At 34.2% G+C, this 26,880-nt stretch overlaps 1 protein-coding gene and 1 long non-coding RNA gene across 3 annotated transcripts; one reads left to right on the top strand and one right to left on the bottom strand.

The window, feature by feature from the left end:
- On the top strand, window positions 1–22,186 carry LOC109709282 (MADS-box transcription factor 51-like). Its single transcript, XM_020231440.1, has 5 exons — window positions 1–327; window positions 16,615–16,714; window positions 19,056–19,117; window positions 19,207–19,303; window positions 21,615–22,186. The coding sequence occupies exons 1-5, from the start codon at window positions 140–142 to the stop codon at window positions 21,672–21,674; spliced, it is 507 nt and encodes a 168-aa protein (XP_020087029.1). The 5' UTR covers window positions 1–139; the 3' UTR covers window positions 21,675–22,186.
- On the bottom strand, window positions 11,689–26,835 carry LOC109709290. Of its 2 annotated transcripts, XR_002215972.1 has the most exons (4): window positions 26,797–26,835; window positions 21,410–21,469; window positions 17,999–18,093; window positions 11,689–12,430 (listed from the first exon to the last, which is right to left on the bottom strand). It is a non-coding gene; the product is annotated as an uncharacterized LOC109709290 (long non-coding RNA). The 2 variants fall into 2 exon arrangements; XR_002215961.1 differs by lacking the exon at window positions 17,999–18,093.

A 26,880-nucleotide genomic window follows, 5' to 3' on the forward strand; every position in this document is an offset into this window, starting at 1 on the left:
TCCCACTCGCGAGTTGCGACCTCGCGATGGCGACTCCACCCTCATCCTCTTCTCCCTCCTCGCTCCTCCTCCTCCTCCTCCTCTTCTTCTTCTTCCTGCTCATCTCTAGGGTTCGGGTGAGGCTAAGGGTTTGGGGGAAATGCCGCGGCGGGGGAAGGTGGAGCTGCGGCGGATCGAGGACAGGGCGAGTCGCCATGTGCGGTTCTCGAAGCGGCGGAGCGGGCTCTTCAAGAAGGCCTTCGAGCTCGCCGTGCTCTGCGACGCCGAGGTCGGCCTCATCGTCTTCTCCGCCGGTGGGAAGCTCTACGAGTACTCCAGCTCCTCCAGGTACGCGCCGCTCCTTCCCCTTCTCCTCCTGCCCTGCGATTCGACGAGATCCACCCCTCCGTCGCAAAATATATATATATGTATATGATTTTCTCTACAGGAGTCGCCTAGGGCTCCGATTTGGCGAGTTTGTAGTGATCTCTGCATGCGTGTGTTGTGTTTGCTCTCACACTTCTCTGCTGTCCTTTGTCATGCATTTGCTGTTAAATATGTTTCTCCTCGCATGTTCCTCTTCTCCATTGCCTAAGCTGGTTGTGTTCGTCTAGAGAAGAACGTGTTACAGAAAACAAACAAAAAAAAAAAAGAAAAAAAGAAAAAAACGGGACCTAGGTAGTTTGAATAGTTTAAATAAGTTTAGAATCATCGATTTACATACTCGATTGCCGAAAACAACGCAAGCAATCGACCTAGTTTGCTTCTAAAAATATTCAAATTTTACTGCACATATACATATATATAATTCTTCAATTTTACTATATAATATAAAATATAATAAAAATATTATTATTATTGTACCTAGGATTTCGATGTCGTGTTATCACGTGCTCTGCAAGTCCTTTCGTCCTTTCAACAGGAGTTCCTGCCCTTTTATATTCCCGTCCGTCCTTACAAATAGGAGCTCCACCTCTTTTAATGAATGCCAGTCCTTTCAAGCAGGAGTCTCTTTCGCAATAAACCCTCTCTACAGTGCTAAGATTTTTTTTCAGGATAAAAAAAATCTGGTCTGTTGCGTTGCAGGCTTCAAATATTTTTAAAATGTTTCGGTCTAATATCTGTCATCAGCACATGCCATCTAGTAAAACGAAAATTTAATGTGTGTGGATATTTCATGTCAAATTTTTGTTTGTAAAGCTTGTCAATTATAGAAAAGCGGCATACTATTGCCATAGAATTTCTAAAATGCTAGGTCACTTGCTTTTATATATGTATATGTATATGTATGTATGTATATGTATATGTATGTATGTATATGTATATGTATATGTATGTATGTATATGTGTATGTATATGTATGTATATGTATATGTATATAGTGCTTATCAGATAGTATTGAGATTTGTGCAACTCCTGTAAGGAAATTAACGGAACATATCGAGAGAGAGGTAAATGTGTAGGTGATTTGTCATTTTAAGATTTTTGTGGCAAGGGATTTTCCACTCACCAATAACTGACAGTTTACACAGTGAATTGTCCGTACACCAATTGATTTCAACCTTTTTAAGAAGAAAATAGACAATAGGACTAGGATTTCAAAAATTTATTAGTCTTGAGTCCTCCAATACAACACATCAAAGGTTAGGGATTGGAGTGAAAAATGATCACCAGTTTAAAGACCAAAGGAGTATTTCATTTGCGATGGTAGAATGCAGCGCCAAGCATGGCGAGAAAGCGTAATTGTAAAATAATTCATTTGTTTCCATAGTTAATAACACATTGTGCAAATGGAAATGATTCGATTAAGATATTATTAGATGTCTCCTGAATATTGGGAAGATTTTCAAACTTTATTCTATTATGATCAGCCCATCTAGTTAAGCTTGGAACTATTCCTAATCTTATTGGGGATATATTTCTAATCCTATTGGGGTTCTAGTTAGATCCAAATTATTCCTAGTCTTAGATTGAAATTAATGTTAGTCTTGTTGAAACTTGCATTTTTATAAATATAATTCTTCTCTCTTGAATTTGTGTGTAGTATGGTGTAGCATATTATAGCATATTGAAAGAGAGAATATTGGGTGTATTTTGGGGCTAGATTTTTTCCGAGAGGCATTCTTTTGTGCTTCACTTTGGTTACAATTAATGTCTTTGCTCTATCTTTATTTGCATACATAGGCTAGTGGTTGAACCATGTAAATTACTCATGTGCTCTCTCTCTCTCTCTCTCTCTCGCATCCTACGAACTAGATCTTTTTCGCATTTATCAGAACAAACTGGTATCAGAACCGGATATTTCGTTCGTGTGTTCAAAATACTGATAAAATTTGAGATCAAGTAGTTTAATTATTCTAATAGTTTTGCTCTGTGGCAAGAAAAGATGCGCGCCATTCTGGAACAAAAAACGACTGCAGAAGGTGTTATTGACGAAAGAAAAGAAGTCTAGCACTTTGACAGAGGAATAGATGGAGGATATGACTGTCAAAGCCTTTGCAACAATTCAGTTACGTTTCTCTAGCTAGGTTCTATGTGAAGTTTGTAATGAGAAGATCATTGCGGCTTTATAATTGAAACTCAAATATCTTTATATGATAAAATCTCTTACAAATAAGCTATATCGAAAGCACCGATTGTTTATACTATGTATATTGAAAGGTATATATATTAAATCTCATATCGATGAGTTCAATTCTATTATTACAGATTTACAACAATATTTGTTAAAAATCGAAAAGAAAGAGAAAGATCTTTTATTGTTATTTTCTTGACTAGTTGACTCCTTTATATCAGCACTCCAGAAAAACATTTCTTTTTGGTAGTAATATCCTATCTATTGAAGATGTCAAATCATCTTTACTTTTCAAAGAATAAATTCATAGACAAATCAATCGTAATCTTAGTAAAGGTACTGCAGAGAGTCTTGTTGCAAGGTCGAGTTACAAAGAAAAAGGTTTTTGCACCAGTGGGTAGAGATCGAAATTAAAATCATAGTGGAAGGATTTATTTTGTAATTACTGTTAGGAAGAAGGGATATAAAATCTAAATGTTTCAAAATAAAAAGAAAAGAGTGAAGAACAATAGGGGCGGAACAAACAGAAGCATGTAGAGATTAGTGCTGCAAATGGCAGATCTAATAGTTCGAAAATTGTTCTCCCTGTATCCAATGAAACAAAATCTAAGAACAACGAACAAAACAAGAATTATGGATTCTGCTTGCTCCTATCATATGTTTCCTAATCGGGATTAGTTCTCTACATATGAATCTATTAAAGTGGAGTTGTTTTGATAGGTAATAATTCTCTACGCAAAACTATAATGATCGGGTATTGTGCGATTAAGATACATGACGATATGACGAGAACTTCATCTAATGTTTAGCATGTTCTGCATTTGAAAAATCTTTTTTGTTTAGGTCTCCTTGAAGCTAATGGGTACAACTACACCACAGAAAGTAGAGTTATAATGGTTAACACAGATGCCTTTATTTTGATGAAAGCAGAGATGACAACAAATCTATATATATTGCAAAATTCTACTATCATTAGTTTTACGGCTATTTCCTTGTTTTCCAAATCCTATTTCGAGTTTGCGAAGTTATGGCACATACGGTTGGTGGCATAAGCGAGTGCAAAATGATTGAATGAAGTAAGAGTCTCTTATGTGACCGAAGTATAGAAAAATTACAATTTTGTGAATATTTTGTATTTGACAAGTAGAATAAGATAAAATTTACCATTGTTTTTCACATAGCGAAAGGTGCTCTAGATTATATTTCACTGTGATCTTTGAGGGCCCTCATGTGTTCCATTTAAAGGTGGTGCTAGGTATAGGCATTTTTAAATTAATGATTATTCCGAAAGAGTTTGAATGTTTATGTCTAATCATAAAGATGGTGTGTCCAAACAACTCAAGCAATGGAAGGCTATGATTGAAAATTAGACCGAAACAAAAAAAATTCAAGCAACTCAAAATAGACAATAGTTTTGAATTCTGCTTGTCTGAGTTTGATAAATTTGTAACAACAATGGTATAGTTCACAGGCGGTTAGATAAGACTAGCAATTCAGCTCGCTGTTCGTGAACCGGCTCGTGTTTGGTTCTAAATAGGCTCGAGATCAAATAGCTCGGCTTATAAATAAGTCAAACACGAGATAAAATTTTCAGCTCAATATCTTGACGCCCCACTTCCGAGGTGGTCACCCATTCTTGGACTACTCTAGCCGTAGCACATTTAACTTTCTTAACCTCTTGGGCCTAGTTGTCCCTATAAATACTATAGCTGAGTTAAGAGGTTTAGCCTTATTGTATCTTATATATAAGACTATTTGAGGTCTCACATTCTCTTCTTTTTAAACTCTGACATTCTCGTCAGGCTCAAATTCAAACAAGTACCGATGATGTGAGACTCGTCTCGCTAGTATTAACCGACCTTGTGGGGGAGCCGCGCTCTACCCACAACAGTGAACAGTACAAGAGCCTCGCTCTCCCCGTTGTATAATTCTGGCTCAGCTGAGAATCATCTCACACTTTTGGCTGGTAATTGGCTTTAATACCAACCGCGACGCCCTACTTCCCAGGTGGTCATCATTTTAGGGCTACTCTAACCCTAACACGCTTTGACTCTTTTAACCTCTTAGACCTAGCCACCATCCAAAATACTATAGCCGGATTAAAAGGTTTAGCCCTATCATATCTTATATATAAGACTACTTGGGGTCTCACATGTAATTCTATATATAAGATATAATAAGGGTAAACCTTTTAACCCGGATATAACATTTTGGACGGTGGTTGGACACAAGAGGTTAAGAGAGTTAAGCATGTTAGGACTAGAATAGTCCTAGGATGGGTGACCCCCTGGAAAGTGGGGCGTCACAAATGGTACAAGTCAAACATGAGCTAGAGTCGGCTAGCTCGTGTTCTAGCTCGTGTTCGGATCGACATAGCTCAGATATATATACGTTATAATTATATCTATTATATTTATATATAAATCACACAAATTATTATAGGTTTGAAGTAGTTTTCACGGTAGTGGTATAAGTGATTTGACTCATTTACAGTTGGTTGTAGCTGCTCAAGGAATATGTGTGATAGTTGTGTTTATTTTTGGAAGCTTGATGATAACATTTTTATTTTATTTATTATTTATGTTGACGATATGTTTTTTGCTTCCAAAGATATATTTCTCTAATTTGAGATGAGGATTTCAGAGCAATTAAGAAGATTCTCAGTACAGATTCTTAGATGCTAAAAGATAGGAAGATTGTCTTTGATCCAAAAACATATTGAGAAAGTTTTAGAGAATTTTAGAACGAAAAACACTAAATCCCATGAGTACGTTTACCGTTCATGTTAGGCTTTTATTTTTTATGGAATTTTTATTTTCAATCGCGCAGTTTGAAACTTCTCGTTCACTAGGTAAACAAAGTCAAAAATTTATATAATGTGATTTCTAGATAGTTCTAACACTGTAGATTATGTTGTTGGGATGAAAAAAATTTAAAAATTCAAATTGAGAACATAAAAGGAAAGAAATTAAATTGTGATTTAGTTACTACTTTTCTTAGAGGATTAGGTGTCAACAATGAAAGAGATAAAACAATATTGTTGTTGTATCTTCAAAAATATTTGAATTATTTTCCAAAATGAAGAGGTCTTGAAACCATTATATATTGGACCATGAGATTCAAGGGAGGAGGATTTTTTTGGAGATTTCAAAAAAAAAAAAAAGGCAAAAAAAAAGAAGAGGACCCGTTAGGAGGAGAGGGCCGCCTCTCCCCCTCTTTTTGGTTTGTACAGAGAGAGAGGGAGTTGGGTCCCTTCTCTCAGGCAAAAAAAAAAAAAGAAAAGCAAAAAAAAAAAAAAGAAAGCAAAAGAAAATGGAGTTGAAGCATGACGGTGAGGGTGGCTGCTACGACGACTCCGACGACTTCCATGGCAACAAAGGATAACTCATGCGTACAAATGGTAAGTGCGAATTCTTTTTGATTTGATCAACATGACTATCTTCGCGATAGGTTCGAACTGATCAAATTCAACATTAAATTGCCACTTTCATCGTGAGTATGCATCGCCTAATTCCTATACCGTGCGGCCATCTTCGCGATGGGCTCGACACAGTCAAAGGGTTGATCGAGCAGCTATCTGTGAGGTAGGCTCGACACGATCAAACCCGCGTATGTATCGTTAATCGCTATACAGAGCGGCCATTTTTGCGATAGGCTTGACACGATCAAACCCGTGTATATATCGCTAATCCCTATACCGACCGGCCATCTTCGCGAGAGGCTCGACATGGTCAAAAGGTCAATCGAGCGGCCAATTTCGTGATAGGCTCGACACGATCAAACCCGCCCATTTAGACAAATAATAACAATAAAAAAATATATATAAAAATGATGAACATATTTTGATTGTTCAGATCATTCGGCATTTTCGTGATAGGCACGATTCGACTTGCCTTCCTCGTGATAGGCATATATTTTGATCAAATCGCCATCTTCGCGATAAGCGTAACTTGACTTAATCTAACTTTCCGATTGTCTTTGCAACGCTTTATGAGTGCAAAAAAAACTGGTGATTCATGAATTTGGTATTGATCTTTAGATCAAACCAAATTAATTTGACTCGAATTAAAAAAAAAAGGGAACAGTTTGGAGTTATTTAATTGAAAGGGGCCCAATCTATAATTTACTTGTGGGCTCAATGAACAAAGATCTCATATGCAGTCCACCAAGAAAAAAATAAAGCCAAATCCAATCCAGTCCAAAATCAGATTATGAATCTAGCCTGTACAAAATGCAGGCCTAGCCTACTCGAGGGTCCTGAATCCAGTTCATATGATAGTGCAGGCCCAGTCTATAGGCGACCCTAAATCCAGCCCGTAGACAATGCAGCTTAGCCTGTATACAATGCAACCTGTATACAATACAGCTCAGTTTATTCACGGGCCCTGAATCTAGCCCGTATACAATGCAGCCCAGTCTATTCACGAGCCCTGAATCCAGCCCGTGTAGGATGCAAGCCCAGTCCACATATGGGCTTCAAATTCAGTCCACATACAAATAAAACCCAAAACCCACATACAAATAAATTTCAAAGCCCAAAATCCACAATTAAAATTTCAAAATCTAAAGTCCACAAATAAAACCGAAAATCCAAAGTCCGCAAATAAAACTCAATCCAATCTATTTCATAAATAAAACCACCAAAGTCCAAAAACATAAAGCCCAAAACTACCAAAGCTATATCACCCAAATGCCTCAAAACCAAACCAAATTTAGCCAAATAATTTCGCGGGCTTTCCAAATTGGCATCTACCATGAATTAATTTCATGAAACAAAATAGGCTTTCCAAATGCGCCCCTATTATGAATTAATTTCATGAACCAATTTCATGGGCTTTCGAAATAGGCCTCTATCATGAATTAATTTCATGAACTAATTTAATGGGCTTTCCAAATGGGCCCTTATCATGAATTAATTTTATAAACCATTTTCATGAACAAATTTAATGGACTTTCCAAATGAGCCTTCGATCATGAACCAATTTCACGGGCTTCAAATCTAAATGATCGTCAAGCCGTTAAACTGAACAAATCATATCAAACTCTTTTTGACAAATCAAACTTTTTTGATCGCCAAGTCGTTAAACTGAGCAAATCAAATCAAACTCTTTTTGACCGCCAAGTCGGTAACTTGAGCAAATAATATCAAAATCAATTTAACCACCAAGTCATTAAACTGAGCAAATCAAATCAAACATTTTTGAAAATCAAATCAAACTGTTTTAACCATCAAGTCGTTAAAGTGAACAAATGGCCGTCAAGTCGTTAAAGTGACCGCCAAGTCATTAAACTGAACACGTGACAGCCAAGTCGTTAAACTGAACAAATGATCCTTAAATCGTTAAACTGAACATTGGACCATCAAGTCGTTAAACTGAACATTTGACTGCAAAATCGGTAAACTAAGCAAACCAATTTCAAAATCAATTTGACTGCCAAGTCGTTAAACTAAGCAAATCATATCAAACTCTTTTTGACCGCCAAGTTCTTAAACTGAGCAAACCCAATCAAACTCTTTTTGACCACCAAGTTGTTAAACTGAGCAAACCCAATCAAACTCTTTTGACCGCCAAGTCATTAAACTGAGTAAACCAATTTCAAAATCAATTATCAAAATCAATTTGACCGCCAAGTCATTAAAACTGAGCAAATTAAAATTAAATTCCACCTCAACCTATTTTAACCGACGACCATGTTATTAAATTGAGCAACTTGATTCTGATCGACCGCCAAGTCTATAAACTGAGTATTTTAGTTTTATAAAATTCATGTATAGTGGGGGTATGCCCTTGCTTAAGATATGTACACAGCAAATCATATTAATAAAATTTTATCTTCATGCTTTGGTCTCTTTAATAATCAGTATTTATATTCGGGCTCTTAATCGAGGGTTCCTTAACATCGAAAATGTAGGTAATTAACAACAGATTCTCGAGTCTGTTGGAAGCCATGAATCTATAATCTTGATTTCAAAATAAAATTTAAATTGATTTAATCTCTATCATAGATGACCACTCGCTGGAGCTGGAGAAAAGCCTGCGGCGGGGCCAGTTCGTTCCTGGCGGCAGACACGTCTAACGAAATTGATTGCCGAATCGGATGCTCCATTATCGAAAACAACTTGCAATACAAAGGCCTCCGTACCTTCAAATTATAGGTGCTTGTGTTTTCATAATATAAAACCCAGACTATATATACATATATGTATATGATATATATAGTCCGGCTTGTATACCATCAATGGCACTAAGCATTTGGTGGTGCTATTGAGTTTTTGGCTCTTTGGCCCAACAATAACAGGCGCACCATGAGCCACCATTGTTGGCTTTCAATTCAATTGCCAAAGCCTTTGATGCAAGGGCCAAAAAACACACTAGCACCAAAGGTTTGGTACTATTGGTAGTATTCTTTCTTATATATATAGAGAGAGAGAGAGATAGAGAGAGAGATAGAGAGAGAGAGAAAGAGAGAGTAGGTTTTGTGTGCTATTAGGAGTACGGTGGCCTTCGTACTCCTAAGCCGTTTTCGATGGTGGGATTTTCAAATCCACGATCGACTCTGTTAGCATATTTGAAGTATTTAGAAAATAAATTTTGCGAATTTTCAACATTTTTACCTAGCAATCGAAAGGTTTCAAAATCAACAATTTTTAATGGTTGATGTATATCGTTTGCAAGTTTAACGGTGTAGAAGTATTCAAATCAGAGGAAATTTCGATAGAAAATTTTTTATACTATTTACTGCAAGATTAATATCTCTGATCGAAAATATTAGTGCTATATCACCACTTTTGTGAGATTTTTATTTTCAGCCGTTGATTTTGAACCCTTTCGATCGCTAGGCAAATGATTTAAAAAAATCACAATTTATTTTTTAGATATTTCGAATACGCTAGATCAAGTCTAACTGAGCCGATCGTAGATTCGGAACCTCCGTCATCAAAAAAAGGGCTTAGGAGCACGAAGGCCTCCCCTACTCACTCTCTCTCTCTCTCTCTTTCTCTCTCTATATATATATATATATATATATATGTAGTTCAACTATGGTGTTTTTAGAAGCATCAACCCTTTGGTGCTATTACTTTTCTAGCCGTTCAAAGTCCTTTGTTCTAAGAGTGAAAAAGTTCTTTTGGTTCTACTAACTCTCTGGCCCTTAGATCAGTCCTTTTGGCGCTTAAATCATGCACAATACGAGACGTCACTATGAGCTACCATTGTTGACTTTTGATATAATGATCTAAAGGACCAAAATTTAAAGCACTATGGAGCTGATGCTTCTAAAAGCATTTCAACTCAAATATATATATATATATATAGAGTCCGGCTATGGTGCTTATAAAAGTACCAAGCATTTGGTGTATAGAGTCCGGCTATGGTGCTTATAAAAGTACCAAGCATTTGGTGCTTGTAAATTTTTTACCGTTAGATCTACGCCTTTGATCATTTTCACCCGTTAGATTATACTATTCAACCAACCACCCACTCAACCTTAGGGGGCCCACATCATCCTAACCGCACATTCCTTAATCCAAGGGCCGAAAACTTACCAGCACCAATGACTTGGTACTTTTAAAAGCATAGGAGCTCAATTCTATATATATATTTATATATAGAAAGAGAGAGTTGAGCTACCATACTATAGATTGTAGGCGGATAGTGTTTATTACATTTGGACATTTGGATCCATGCTAGTACAATGACCAAATAGTAAACTCTAGGCATTCAAATGCCCAAAATGCTATAGTAAACACTATTCCACTACTATCTATAGTATTAGTTGCCCAGTTGTGTATACATATATATAATTGAGCTAGAATACTTTTAGAAGTATCACCCCCTTGATGCTATTAGGTTTTTAGCTCTTGGATCTACTCCTTGATTACTAATAACCCTTGGATCAAACACTATTCCACCTACCACCACCTACCACCATCATTTCAACCCTACATCTCTCTATCCAATGGCTAAAAACTCAAAAGCACCAATCCCTTGGTGCTTTTGGGAGTATTCTAGCTCAACTCTCTCTCTCTCTCTCTCTATATATATATATATATAGAAAGAGAGAGATAAGAACTCTTTCTCTCCTATTAGAAATACAACAGTTCTTGTGCTCTTAATTTTGTAACTGCTCATCATTTAGGTGGATGTTTCGTCCTATCTTTTTCTCTTTCATAATTCTTCTCTTTTGTTCTCTCTCTTTCCTATCCCACCCACTACCTACCACATCCTCTGCCCTTGGTAAACCTTTATTCGTTCCGCCGCTGCCCTCTTTTGCTTTGGCCGTACTTCGGCACGTGCTGCTGAGGCTTGTTTCGGCCGCAAATTTAGTTGTGGTGTAGGGTGGGTGGTTAGGGGAGCACTGAATAGCAGCGCTCGTGGTCCTACACGCTTGTGTCGCCCTCCTCACTTCTCCCTAACCCCATCGGGAACCTCTCTTTCTTTTTTTTTGGGCCACCGCACTCTTCACCTCTCTAACATCCGGTGACTTCTGGTAGGATGGAGAGAGGAGAGGGGTTTGCTGGGCCGGGAAAGAGGATAAAAAGTCTCAATATGCATTATTCACAAACTATTAAAAGAATGAAGAATCCCAGATAGACTATTATAGAATCCTAGTTGGACTATATATATAAACACACACACACACACACACATCTATGTATGTAGATGTATGCTATACTATACATATACATATATACATATAAATGTATGTATATGTTTAGTATACATACATACAGACACACACAGACACACACACACACACACACGTGTATGCATATACATACATACATATATATATATGGCTTGTGTTCTTTCGAAAGCACAGAGACCTGTGTATTGATCTTGTTTTAAAAAATATAAGAATTTTCTATTAAAATTTTACGTGATGTGGATATTTTTATACAGTTAAACTTGCAAACAGATTATCTTGATCATTGAAATTATTGATTTTGAGCTCCATTGATCACTAAATAAATGATATCGAAAAATTATGAAATTTATTTCTCAAGTATTTCAAATACTCAAGATCAAGTCTAATAGAGCCGAATGTCGATTCAAAAGTTCTATCGTCGAAAACAACTTGAAAGTATGGAGATATCCGTGTTTTTGAAAGCTTACGAACCTGGTTCTATATATATATACACACCAATTGCAGATATTTCATTATGTAATCACCTTAAACTTTCCACCAATGGTCCAAACATCTTCAAAACAAGTGAGATACCACTCGCAGATCTGTTGCCTATTGCCAATGAATAAAATTCTAATCTTCTGAGTCTTGTGAGGTAAACACAACCTTCCATTACTTTTTCTCAGCAAGGCTTTATAAACTGAAAAGGACAGTAGTGATTCCTAGCCTAATGATATTTCTTTTTTGGATTAACTTTTGCATCAAACTTATAGTTAATGTTTGACTTGAGTTGTAGCAGGAGCTACTGGAGCTGATACCACAAATGAGGCCCATATTGATTCTTTCCTTTTTAATTATACTTCCCATTTATTCCGTTCTTGCATCTTCACTCTGTTTGAGGAGATTTGCTGTTAGTCACGTGGTTTGATCTGCCGTTAGAGATTTCTTGCACAATGTTCTTCCCCCAGTTATCTCAAATGCACTTGCTCACAAATTTGGAAATATATGCTCCGCCATGAACCTCTAGCAAGAAGTCTTGAAGAAAATGTGCGCCGAACGGATGGTATAGATCTAGGACTTCTCTGTCCATGCATCCCTCATAATGGAAATCAATTTAAAGCCCATGATTTCTTATGTAATTTCAAGTAGTTCTGTCACTTCCACCTTCTGCAACAAAGGCCCAGTAGTGTTGAAGGCTTTTGATCTTGGATTATCTTTTTCTAATAGCTTCCAGCATCAAGTTGAAGCCTCAAAAACAAACCACATTAAAAAGAATGCTAGCTTCATAGCAAAGATGAGCAATAAAGTGTCTGACCCTTACACTATCATTCTTCTTCTATTTTTCATGTATGATATTTCCACTATCATTCTTCTATTTTTCATTTAAATTGCTTTGCATTTCTTCACTTTATTAGACTTTTATAGGGGTTGGGACACAAAATCGATTCTTCAGTCTTTTTGTAAAAGGCTTCTTGAAACAAATTCCATTACACCACAAAGAACCATCGGTTGGTATTGCACACTGTCATCCAATTTTTCTCTTTACCACTTATCTTGACCTCCCCTCCTATTTGCCTTGAGGCATGTTATTCAACGGAAGTTTTGTGCAAGTGAAAATGAAGTGCATTGGAGATTTGAATTATTTTCAACTCGATATTCCTATCACTTGTTTTGTTCAATGAAGGTTCGAAGTGCTGGAAGTCAGATTTCTCGACTCCTGTTGTTTGTTTTGATGGAATTTTACTTTAGGATGTGAAACACATAGATTATTCCAATGGTGAAGTAATTGCGTGGTATTTTCTCAGTGCCATTGCAAAGCAAAGAAAGATTACTCCTATCCTTCTGTATGGATAGGAGGGAACTCATTGCCAGGAAAGTGGGGGATATTTGAAATTGCAGTTTGTTACTTCTTATCACTTTTGTCAGATTGTTCAACTTTGCTCTTCTCTTTCATTAAATTTAATTCCCCTCTCACTTGCATTAATCCAAACAAACCCTTAAACTGCTTCGATGGAGAAGAAACTAGAGAAGGAAAATGGAAGTTGGGAGAGAATTATTTTCCTCTTGTTTGAATTTTGAGGAAATTGGAAGAGAAATAGAGCAAAAACAGAAAGAAAAAGACTTTTGGTCATAAGCAATCTTCTTCCAAAAGTGGAGAGAAGAGGAGAGAATTATTTTACCTTATTCTCCTCTATTGATTCAGAGGACACGAGAAAAAAGTTCACTATTACTTTTCTCTTATTCTCTCGTCTATTTTGTCTTCACATCTTCCATATTCTCTGCATTCTAAGTAAGAATTAGTGCTTTTTCCTATCCTCAAAGTTTCTTTTTTTGTGTTAATTTAGGAGATTTAAATTGTTCTCTCATGCCATCAGGGACTGCCACAGAGGAGGCAAATCTTTTTCCCCCTCTTTGTTTGTATCTTATTTGTTTTTTAACTTTCAAATACTAATCAAAGTATGAAACTTCACATCATTTAAGTTAGACATACATGAAGAGCAGAAATATGCTAGAACATTTATGTAGATGATAATGATTGAGATTTGATAAGGATTGAGATTTTTAAATTTAGATACTTGTATACCTTAGCTGTATTGTTATGTCAAACTGTCTACTCTTTTGTAACCTTTGTTTAACTCTTTTGTAACCTTTGTTTGGACATCTTTACTATCTTCACATCAGCACTTTTGTTTTCTATTCGCCATTTGTTGAGGAACATCCTATCCACTCTATGCTCGTTGTGCTCTATCACTGTGAACTCTTTTGTAACGTTTGTTTGGACATCTTTACTATCTTCACATCAGTGCTTTTGTTTTCTATTCACCATTTGTTGAGGAACGTCTTATCCACTCTATGCTCGTTGTGCTCTATCTTTAACATTTATCTCTCCCATTCATCTTGGATGAGACTTGCATCAGGAGTTTATGATTGTCAAAGCTCAAGCTTCAAGATTTGATACATGATAAATTTCTTTCTTTGTGAACAAAAACTTCAAGCCTCAAGATTATTATTTTTGCATGTGCATGATTGGCAAAGTTCAAGCCTCAAGATTATTATTTGATGTATGATAAATTTCTTTCTTCATGAACAAAAACTACAATGTTCTTGTAACTCCATATAGGATTTTGGGGGCGTCACTTTATGTTATTTTTCATAAGATATTCATTTTCAAATGATCATTTTAACATTACTAGATTAAAAAGTAGATAATGGTTTGGCAAATCATGAAATTTGAATCCTAAGCACTTCAACTAGTGTAGATCAGTGTTTAGAAAAAGCCCAAGGCGCACCTAGGCGCAAAGGGCTATTAAAGCCTAGGCGCAAGGTGCAGGCGCGCCCCCGAGAGAGGTAAGGCGCACACTTTTATAGAATTTTGAAATAACCAAGAAATTCTTTAATATACTTTCTAATAATTATTAAGTAGCACTAAATACTCTTTAAAATCATATTATCATAATAAATATTCTATAACTACCCAAATAATCACGTCTTCGGAAGAAAAAAAAAATAAAGAAAAGAAAAGTAGTCAAGCAATATTTGTGATAATTTTAAAAAACAAAATAATACAGATAAAGTTAAAGAATAAATTACCTTTTTGTCTCCAAATAAAGGCCAGCATAAAGGTAACTAATAATTCAAAAACATATAGAAAGCTTTGATGTAAAAACCATATAAGTCTAAATACAAGATAATAAAAAAGTAACATGTATAAAAAATTAAAGTTCCAAGCCAAAGATTATTAAAAGAGCATCATGATCATATGAAAGCTAAGTATTCAAAGATCCAAGCCAAAATTCGTCACACTAAAAATATTTATTGGTCCACGTTCGGACGAGCGGGAGAGAGGTAGAGCAGGAGACAACAGAGAAAGCGGGAGAGAGGGACGAACGGTGGAGAGTGGGATGAGCTGAGAGAAGCAGAGAGATTTTGATGATTGTGTAGTGTTTAGATTATATTAGTTTAGGATTTTGGATTTATTTTAGATATTTCAACCCATTAGACTAATAAATATATGGATCCATATAATCAGAGTATATAGAACTAAATCTAAAACCATTAGATGAAGAAGGCGCACCTTGAGCCTAGAGCTAGTTGCGCGCCTATGCGGGCTAGGCGTGCGCCTTGGCGACCTTTCCCACCTAGGGGCTGCCTAGGCACTGACTGGTGAGCCTAGCGCCTAGGTGCCTAGGTGTGCACCTTAAACACCAGTGTAATTTAAGTTTGGTGGTTCCAACCATCGATTCAAATGCTCCGTCATTGAAAACAACATAGAAACACGGAGGTCTCCATGCTCCCAGAAGCAGTCTAACTCAACTCTCTCTCTCTAGGGAGAAATGGATTGGGACTAATATTTACAAGGGAAAACTTCAAATACTCCCCCTGTGGTTTCACACTTTTTCACTTTAGTATTCTGTGGTTTAAAGTGTATCAAGTTAGTACCATGTGGTTTCGCACTTTCTCACTTTAGTACGCTGTGGTTTAAAGTGTATCAAGTTAGTATCCTATGGTTTCGCACTTTCTTACTTTAGTACTTTGTGGTTTAATATTTCGTTAAATTATATACAAAAAAACTTCAGATATTCTACCTCGATTTATCGAATATTCATTTTAATACCCTTTAGTTTTAACTTTGTCACTGATTTAACGAAAAAAATTCCCCGAAATGAATAATAAAAAGAGAAAAATGAAACCACAGGGTACTAACTTGATACAAAAATGAAACCACAGGGTACTAAAGTGAGAAAGTGCGAAATCACAGGGTACTAACTTGATACACTTTAAACCACAGGGTACTAAAGTGAGAAAGTGCGTAACCACAGGGTACTAACTTGATACACTTTAAACCACAGGGTACTAAAGTGAAAAAGTGCAAAACCACAGGGTACTAACTTGATACACTTTAAACCACAGGGTACTAAAGTGAAAAAGTGCGAAACCACAGGAGGGGTTTTTGAAGTTTTCCCTATTTACAAAGATCGTATATGAACTAGTATTTGCAAAGATCATATACTAACAAGAAAGAGAAGTAGGGAAGCAGTGGACCCTTCCATTTGGAAATACTTAAGGTAAACCTTAAGATAACAAAGAAATTCACTGGGAAAATTGAACAAAATAGGGACTATAGGGGCCATCATATTTCTTTGCAAACTCCTAATACAAACTCTAGTAATTCAAGAATGACTTATCTGATCTACTACTAAAGCTTCCTCCGATTACCAAAAGTTTGGACAACTAATCTGATCTGCTATGCGAGCAAATAATGTGCATCTTTTGCTATGCAAAGGGTGCAGTCTGGGAGCTTAAAACATTTTCATAGTTTTGTTCGATCTAATCATGGACGGTTACAACATGATAGTTCATCAAGTTGATCTTCTGAATAGATGTAAGTATAGTATATTAATTGAGCATTGATCATATTTTCTCTAATGCAGCATACAAGAAACATTTGGCCGCTATCAGCAATTTATGAAAGCAGAAAGAGAAGTAAATGAAGGGGATGTCACTGCTGATCTCGACCTCAACACTATAGCGGTAAAGTTCGATAAATTTGGCCTGTTAATAATATATAAGATGTGTTGTGGTCTGCTCTTGTTCATTTATCTATTAAGTTATCTTGATAATATACATGTCTAATATACATGTGCCCTATTCCAGTACTACAAAAATTTTCTATTTTAGCGTATCTTTTTTAGCATCGCTTTTGTTAGCATATCTTTTTTTGTTTCGTTAAGGGTTATGGGATATCCACAATTGCATAGTCTGTATGGCCTTGAAGTCACTTCTTCTTCGATAAGAAAGATCGAGCCATAGGTGGAATGAGTTATCTGAAAAATCATAATGGCAAGGACTTTTCAAGTACTAAAAGAAGCTCATATGTGTGCTAATCAGAAAAAAACTTTCTTAAGATATTTTTTTGCATCCATGATTTGTTTTCACGCTCTCTTGTTTTCTTTAACACACTTTCCTTTTAATTTTTTTTTCACTTTTTTTTCCCTTACCTTTTTTTTTCAATTCTCCTACCCTCATTTTTTCTTCTTTTTTTCCACGAAGCCCAAAACTTTTGACAGAACAAAACTGTCAAATAGCCTAAGCTCTAATACTCATTTCGTATAGGATAGAATATAGGGTCTAACGTTTTGGTGGGCTCAAAATAGAAGTTATAATTTTTCAAAAGCCTTTTTGAATTTATAGAGATTTTTTTAAATTTTTTGAACTTTTTAAAATACATTTTCAGAATTTTTGAACATTAAAAAAAGTATGAAACTTAAAGAATAATAGAAGAAAATTAATAAAAATAAAAAAATTGAAGATAGTAAGTACTAACTCCTAAAACGGATCACTTCGGTACTGGACTCTCTAGAGCGACGCATTCGGGAAGAAAAAAAAACTCCGGATAATCATTTATTAATTTATTAATATTATCATGCTCATCGCACTATGAAGTTTTATAACTTATTTATACTATCCTTAGCCTTAGCTATACATAACCTACTTTGGATTTGTTCTTATTTAAATAACTAATTAAAATAGTCTTATCTAAAGATTAACTAAATGATAAAAATCTGAAAATAAATACAGTTAAAACCAAATAAATTATCATCCTCATCGCACTATGAAGTTTAATAACTTATTAATACTATCCTTAGCCTTAGCTATACATAACGAACTTTGGATTTGATCTTCTCTTAAATAACTAGTGAAAACTGTCTTATCTAAAGATTAACTAAATGATAAAAATCTAAAAATAAATACAATTAAAACCAAATAAAATGATAGCTAAAAATCCTCATTTAACTAATCAGAAGATATGATCACCTGATCTAATCTGATTTAAAAGGCGATGAAATCAACCAATTTAAACTCATCAACATACTGACATAGGGACAGGCCAGTTCTGCATCAACAAACATCTACATTGAAAAAAAAAGAAAAAAAGATATGTCAGAAGTTGAGCATACTTCTTGAGGTCCTAATGGCCATATGAAGACTCCTATGATCTCTTATTGATCAAAATAGTTTTGGATTAAATGCAGACTAAATAATAAGGGATATGCACTATTATTCTGCTGTACTGCTAACAAAATGCCCAAACTAGTTACTATCTTGTTAAACAAGTAAAGGCTATTACCCTTTTGTATGAGTCAGGTAGAGTACTTGTTAATAGAACTAATGACATAATGTTTGTAGTAGTTTGGGTCGCTTTCCATAGTACATTAGTTTCCCCACAGTTATCACGCCAATCTATTAGTCTGATATTTACTATATAATTTATAGAAGCAATAAAAATACAGGTCAAGCGATGTTCATACTTAAAAAAGCAAAAAAGGCGTTCATTTTTATGTGATATTCTGCGATTTTGTCAGCATTTTTGTGCGAGTTTCAGTTTTCATATCAGTAATGTCTTTCCAATTTTAGGTCTTACAATTAGGAGCTTCCCTCAAAATATATTCTCTCTATCTAGGCTTGTCAGTTACTCTGTCTAATCACAGAACATTATTCCTTAAAGAAGCTCCTCTTTTGGCGACAACATAAATGATAATGGCATACAACTTAAAATTACTCCAAAACTCACTAGGAACTATTCCTTAAAGAAGCTCCTCTTTTGGCGCCAACATAAATGACAATGGCGTACAACTTAAAATAACACCCAAACTCCCTAGGAACTAAATTGAAGGCACTGTCGGAAAAGAACTCAGCTCGATTTATGGAAAACAATTCGTAAGTTCATTGTTTTAATAATAAAAAAATAGGGGGGCATTAACTTCTCTTCATGGCCTGCCAATATCATCAATTCTTTCTGAAAAAATATCAATAAACTGTCATTTGGGGCCTACTAATCATTTTTTCTGGAAAACATTTGATGTAAGAACAGAGTGGAGACGATGATTCTTCCAGTTCAAATATCAAATCCAAGCTAATGAGTATTGCCCAGTGGTAATAATAATAACTCCTATCATCTCTCTAGCGCACATACTAATTTGTTAGCGACTAATATAAAGCAAATATTGCAAATATTTTTGCAGGGCCTTCGAAGGAAATATTGACCAGCTGGACAGCAACGAACTTGGTCAGCTGGAGAGAGCATTAATTGAAGCAGTGAGACTGACAACATCAAGAAAGGTTCAATTATCTATTTCTTGCAATCACATGAATTTCCCAATGGTTGCAAAAATTACATGCATCAAATTCGGTGGTAGACCTATGTTAATTTCCTGGCCATGCAATTCTCATTTGGCCCTATTTCAATGACATTGAGAAGCTTTAATGGTTTAGACTCATCGTTGTGTTGTTATGGTGGCTTAAATCGCTATATCTTAGTCTTAGTTATTTTATAGATAATTATAAATTTCGTGTTTAGCTTTACTAAGCCCTATGCATACAAATCTAACCACCCTTCTAATCTTTGAGTTGCGTTCTCTGTTAAGCCTTAGCTTCGATGCATAGGTTCTTGAGGACTTACTATTATCATATGAGAATAATTTCAGCGGTTTCAACTTTTTTTTGTTTACTTTCATAGAACAGATGACCCTTGTAATAATCTGAACCAAAAATGCTCATTCATATGCGCACAAGTATTGAGAAGCGGAATTTAACATAGAAACTATTTCAAGGAATCAAGGTGCATAATGTACAAACTATTTCAAGTTGCATACTTTCTGTTGAGTAACAAAACTAATAGTAGTTCTGCTTCATCTCGTAACTAATAGTAGTCCTGCTTAATATCGTAGAAACTCACATGAACCTAAGTGCTTGAAGAACAAACTGTCAGCTGATATACATAATGCAGTCTCTACATTCGGAAGAATCTCCAGTAAAATTTGCACAAGTCCGTGGATATATAGACTTATAGAGTAGAGCTGTTCTGCTCTTAGGAGCACAGAGGCCATTGTACTCCTAAGCCACTTTCGTGATGGGACTTCTGAATCGATGATCAGCGGGACTTCTGAATCGATGATAGGCTCTTTTTTATTTGATCTAGCATATTTGAAGTATCTAAAAATAAATTTTGAGTACTTTCGATATCATTTACCCAGTGATTAAAAAGGTTCAAAACCAACAATTTCAAGATTTCGTTTCCAAGTTAAAAGGTGTAGAAATATTCAAATCGGATTCAACTCGGATAAAATTTTGATCTATTTCGATCATTAGGTAAATTATATCGAAAATCATAAAATTTATTTTCCAAATACTTCAAATATACTAAATTAAGTCTAACGGAGCTGGTCGTTGATTCGGAAGTCTCAACATCAAAAATGGTTTAGGAGCATAGAGGCGTCCTTGCTCCTAAGAGCACAGCAGCTCTACTCTCTCTCTCTCTCTCTCTCTCTATATATATATATATATATGCAGTCTTTATGACTAATGTAGGGTTAAAAGATGAAGACCTTGTAATCAAGATATAAACAATCTAAATGAATTTTAACATTACAGCCAAAAAATAACAAAAGATTTTACAAGGCTGGCACAACTAGTGATGGGTTCACTCAGGCTTCATAACGAGGTAGATTCTTAAACAGTGTATATTAAGTTGTGTAGACATACAGGGTATCATTCTGACGGAGGTTTTATTGAGTGAATTTCCTTATTTTAATTGTGCTGTAGCAAAAAAATACTTGCAGATAGTTTCAAAATGCTTCACCTATCCTGCATCTGTGTAAGACTATACATGCATTCAAAATGCTTTACTATGGATCCAGAGCATTGGTAAGAGCAACAAAAGAAACTGATCTAGAAGAACCTTGGCAAAACAAGTTGTGCTCTAGTGACAGATAGTACGAACTGCTTGTTACTCCGTACCTTCAATTGAAAGGACAAACTGTATTTTGTAACTGGCCTGTGTGTATTTAATTTTTCCTTAGTCTTCAATCGAACTAATACCACATTATAAAACCAGTAACTAAATCGTAGAAGTCTTTATTTTTACCATATGTTCTTATAGTATATTTGATTGAAGTGCCTCTTCCTCAGAATATAGAGCCATTTTTACCTTTGAATGTTGACTATTTAGTAACCTAATGCTATCCGACAGATTTGTATGACAGAAACCATTACATTCCAATAACAGGACCTGATAGAATCCTCTGAAATCAAAGGTGGTGTAAAATTAAATAGTGAAGTCAAAATTTTAAAGTTCAGCATCCTTGAAAATGAGCTACAGTTTAGGCAAAGACGGTACATTTCATAGAAATGAAAAATTTAGGAGAAAACAAAGTATCAGACACTCACTAGCTTTGGAGAGCACCACTACATCCAGATTACTCGTTAACCAGAGGAAGCAGCGAGAAACTGGAAGAAAAAGTCAGAAACATTAGTTTGAGCTCATATAATTGTTAGTATTTTCTTGATTTTGCATTGCTCTGTTCTGTATCTATTAGAAGGCCCTGCTGTTCTGTTTAGTTCACTCATAATTGTCATTGCTCTTGAAACACAGATTGCAGTAAAGGGGGGAGACGGAGAGAATGTTGCGACGGTGGAGAGACAAAGAGAATAGCCTTAAGACGTGAGATCCTAACCAAATAATGGGTCAGACAATAATGACAACTATCTTTTAGCAGTATCGCGTGCAGAAAAGGAAGAGCATCCCACCGCGAAATTCAGGATAAGTGCGATTATCGAAGGGGCAGCAATTCGTGGTTGGCAGTTTGTTTCTTTTCAACAAAACTAGTTAGTCAGGTGTGCTTAGAGAATTATCTAAATAATTAGAACTCGATTTAAAAAATGCTCTGTACGATTATAATGTCATGCTATGTCATTTTCTATTTGACGGCTGCCTAACGTGTGATTTTGGATTTCTAGCTGTAATTTCAGGTTGTGTTAACAAATTGCGTCTGGGATTGCTAGTTCTATTTGCATTATAGAGAGAGAGTAAAGCTAGAATACTTATAGAAGTAGAGAGAGAGAAAAGAGTAAAGCTAGAATACTTTTAGAAGTAATATGAGATGCACACTCTTGTATTGTATCTGCCTAAATGGCATTCAAATCGACAATCGATATCGTTAAATATGATTTATACTATTTGAGCTTTGAGCTTTATAGTACTCGAATGTTATGTTTTTCGACATTATTTGCTTAGAGGTCAAATGATATTAAATTCACCAAATATTAGTTATTAAAAATAGTCGATTTCAAGATCACTTGAATAATAGGCAATTGAAGTCTGAAAATAGTGAAATTCTCAAGTTAAAATGACTTAGATTAAGTTTAATAGCGTCGCTCATCAATTCAAATGTCCCGTCGCTCGAAATGACACACCATTAAATGGGACATTCAACTTAGATTTTTATTTTAAAATTTCTATGATTGGACTTACTATTTGTGTTACTCTCCCTGTACGCGAGTCTATCCTTGATCAGGGGAAACGATGCTGAATCAAACTCCCCTATTTAATCATCGATTTAGATTCTCCGTTGGGGAAACGATGCAGAATCAACTCCCCTATTTCTCGAAGTATTTTATTACTGTCTCTCTCTCTCTCTCTCTCTGTCTCTCTGTAGAGAGAGGCTGTAAGGCCATGATACTTCCAGAAGTAAATAGACTATTTAGTATTTACTGTTGCATCGTTTTTCGTCATGGGGTATCTAAATCAACGATCAGACCGTTAAAAATGATACGAACTTTTAAATATTTTAGGAATTGTTGAAATAGCCTAGGTGAACTTTTTAAGTTTATAAATAATTTAAATATCCTATATCAAGTTTAATGGTTAGGATCATCGATTTGGATAATTTATCATGAGAAACGAGATGGAAGTCAATTGTCCCATTTACTTGTAGAAGAATTCTAGCCTTTCTCTCTCTCTCTCTCTCTCTCTCTCTATGTGTGCGTGTGTGTGTGTGTTTGTGTGTGTGTGATGATTTTTCATGCATAATAATAACACAGCTAATGTTTTATACCTCAATTTTTTTCCCTGAGCAGTGAAAACTACACGTTCGAAAGAAGCAGGATTCGTATTATTAGCAACGCACGACCAAGTACGTGATCCTCTCTATTCTCTCTCTCAACAAAATAATAATAATAATAATTTATTTTTTTAAAGATAATAATAATAATAATAATAAATAAAAGAACATCCAATAGCAGCTGTTCCTTATCCTCGTACGTGTGCTAATGAAGAAGCTAATGATCGTCACGAAACAATGCAATGCACGTTTCATACAATATAAAGATTAAAATTTTTTAAAAAACTATATGTGAATTTTAATAACTTAACCAGTTTTATTTGATTATAATCATGTAATATTGGAAAAACCAAGCTAAAGGTAAATTAATTTAAAAATTCAAATTATACTAGTTGATAAGTTAAAAATTATTAAAAAACTAAAATTCAATAAAAATTTAAATGACTATAGATATTATAGAAGTCTAATTCTTTCTCCTCTCTCTGTATAGAGAGAGGGAGCAGGCCTGTTGTGCTATTAAGAGTACAGTAGCTTAGAAACAAAAAAAAATTGGTGGTGCTACCAAATTTTTCATCATTAAATTTATTTCTTTAATCATTTCTACCGTTAAATCATACTATTCAACCAATTACTCACTCAATTCTAAGTGATTACTATCATCCTACCGCACAAGTCTTAATTCAAGTACCGAAAACCTAATAACATCAATAACTTAAGTACTAATAATAGCATATTAGCCTGGTTCATATATATATATATATATAGTGGGCTGGTATGCTTCTGGAAGCACGAAGCCCTTCGTGCTACCAAGTTATTTTCGATGTTCGGACTTTCAAATCGACGATCGGCTCTGTTAAAATTGATCTAGAGTATTTGAAGTAGCTAAAAAATAAATTTTGTGATTTTTCGATATCATTTGCCTAATAATCGAAGTGGCTCAAAATCAACGACTAAAAATAAAAATCTTATATGATGATAATAAAGCTCTTTTGTTTACTGGGGAGCCGAACACACGTCGAGATTGTATTGACCTGCATGGCGGCTCCTGATTGGCCGGGCGACACCTAAGCCACTAAATCTTTCTTGGCTTTATTGCACCTAATTAGTGAAGGCACCGCTTATTGCTGCAGTTCGATTTTGTAGAAAATAATAATAAAAAAATTAAAGATTAAAAAAAATATATAAATAAAAAAATTTAAAAAAAAACAACAGCTGCTGCAGTAAGTATATAAAAATAAAAATATAGAAGAATAAAAAAATAAAAGAAAAATTATAAGAATAATAAATTTTTATTTATAATAATAATAAAAGTTGAAAATTAAAATATTATATATCTTATATTTAGAGTCAAAAATTACAAGTAATTAAAATTTAAGGACTAAAGCATCGTATGCTCATAGTTTGAGCAAAAAAATATAATGGATTAAAATTCGAGAACTAAAATATCACACGTCTTATAGTTTGGAACCAAAAGTGTAATTTATTTTGTTATATTGTAGTTCCATTTCAAGCGAAGATAAAGCTCTATATGATATGTTACATTATAAATTTTAAAATTTTCAATTGTTAAAATTAAAAATTGACCAATCATATTTTGGATATTCTAAAAAATTTTTAAATATAAAATTGATCGCTTATCAAATTATGAATATGGCATTGAAGTTTGATCTAAAAATCAAAGTAAAAATATATAAAATTTTTTAGAACTATAAACTATTTTGAATTACTTATCAAATCTTTCAAAATTTTATTTTTACTATCCAATTTTTCTATATGTTAAATTTTAATGAGTAAATAATACATTAATTTCAAATTTTAAATTCGTCGTTTAGTGTATAAATTTAGTTAATATACTTTACGTGATTTTCGCAACTAAATTTATTAAAATAAATTTTAACTTAAACTCTATCAATCTCTTTTTTATTATTTATTATATAATTTATATCTAAGTGATCAATATTATAAAATTAAAATTTACATTTAATACATATAATCTACACTATTTAAAAATTATGTATAAAAAATTATATAGTTTAAATTTTTATGACAAAAGAGAGGAGAATTAGATTGATTTTTTTAAAAAAAATTAATTTCTTTAGGCCTAATTAGTGGGCAATTGGTTGAAAAAAATAACAAAAGGAAGAAAAGAGAAGAAGAAGAGAGGAGGAGGAGGGCCCAACCCAGCGCCAGCCCACTCGGCTCCCCTCCTAGTCCCTTCCTTCCCACTGTTCCGAAAACTGAGGATTCATATATTAACTAGTGAATACCCGCGCGTTGTGTGGCGGATCGATTCCACAATATAAATAAATAAATGAAAATTTTAAAAAAAAAAACAACAAAAAAATAAAATAAGATAAAATAATAAAAATAAAAAGAAATAAAAACGTGCAAAATAAAGCAGCAGCTGCTACAATAAAGTTAAAAATAAAAATATATAAAATATAAAAAAATAAAAAACTATATAAAATAATAAATTATATTATAACCAGCATTTAAGAGTTTTGAAAAATTTAAAAATATCATATCCTCATAATTCCAAGCCAGAATTGCAACTAATTAAATTTTAAGGGCTTAAGTACTCGTGCCTATTATAGGTTGAGCAGAAACTGTATATATGAAAGTGTCCAAAACTACAAGTTTCACGGTCTTATAGTTTTGTAAGACCAAAGGCGTAATTTTCTTCCTTTTATTTTGTTCTTATTATCAACGAAATTAAGAGTTATAGTATGATTCATTGTCACAAAGTGAATTCATATGAGAAAAAAATATTAAACTTATCGAGATAAGTTTTAGAATGCAATTGTTAAATTAAAAGTCAGGCAATTGATATTTGGGTATTTTCAAAAAATGTTTAAATTTAAATTGCATTACTTCATCGGACATAGAATATGTATAGTTTATATTAAAATCCAATAAAACAATATAAAATATTCTAAAACTATGTATGAACCATTGCTGACTTCAGCCCTATCCAACATTTCAGAAATTTTATTTTTTCATATCCAGTTTTTTAAGGTTAGATGCGCGAAAACCTTATATACTTCGGCTTCAAATTGATGTTTTGATGAGCTTTTATCGATTTTAGTTAATACATTTTGTATGATTCTTGCAATTAAATTTATCAAAGTAAATAATTAACTTAAACTCTATCAATCTTTCTTTTATATTTTATTATATAGTTATATCTAATTTATCACTGTTATAAAATTAAAATTTATATTTAATAAATACAGTGAAAACAATTTTCCAAATTATACATAAAAAAATTATATTTTAATTTTTATAATAAAAATTAATTTGAATTAAAAAAAGCTTCAAATCCTTCTCTCTATCTCAAGAGAGAGGAAAAAAAAAAATAGATGGAAAAAAAAAAAAAATTGGCCCCTCCCCAACGACTGGTCACCCCCCTCCTCCCTCATGGTGCCACTTGGATTGAAACTGAGGTTCGTTTATGATTTATATATAGATAAATAATAATTTGTTTAGCAATTTAATTATTATTTTTATTGAAGAGAATATTTAACTTTGATGTACCTTTCACAGCTTTTTTTTTTAATTATTATTATTTAATATTTGTTATTTTGTTCTTTAATAAGAGAAGGATAAATGAGTTGGTCTGCCTTTGCCAAGATGAACACCCAAACAGTTACGGAATTTTGTTGCTGATAAATTTTGAAGCACAAAAAAATTAAAGCGATAAAGCAGAATAATTACTGAAATCTTTGTGTTCTTGTCAACTCCGGACCCGGCTGTATTGGGCGTTTCCGCCGACTCGAATCCACGCTGGAAGTGTTCATG

This window comes from Ananas comosus, linkage group 1, assembly GCF_001540865.1.
Source record: "Ananas comosus cultivar F153 linkage group 1, ASM154086v1, whole genome shotgun sequence".
In the NCBI taxonomy this organism is placed as follows: Eukaryota; Viridiplantae; Streptophyta; class Magnoliopsida; order Poales; family Bromeliaceae; genus Ananas; species Ananas comosus.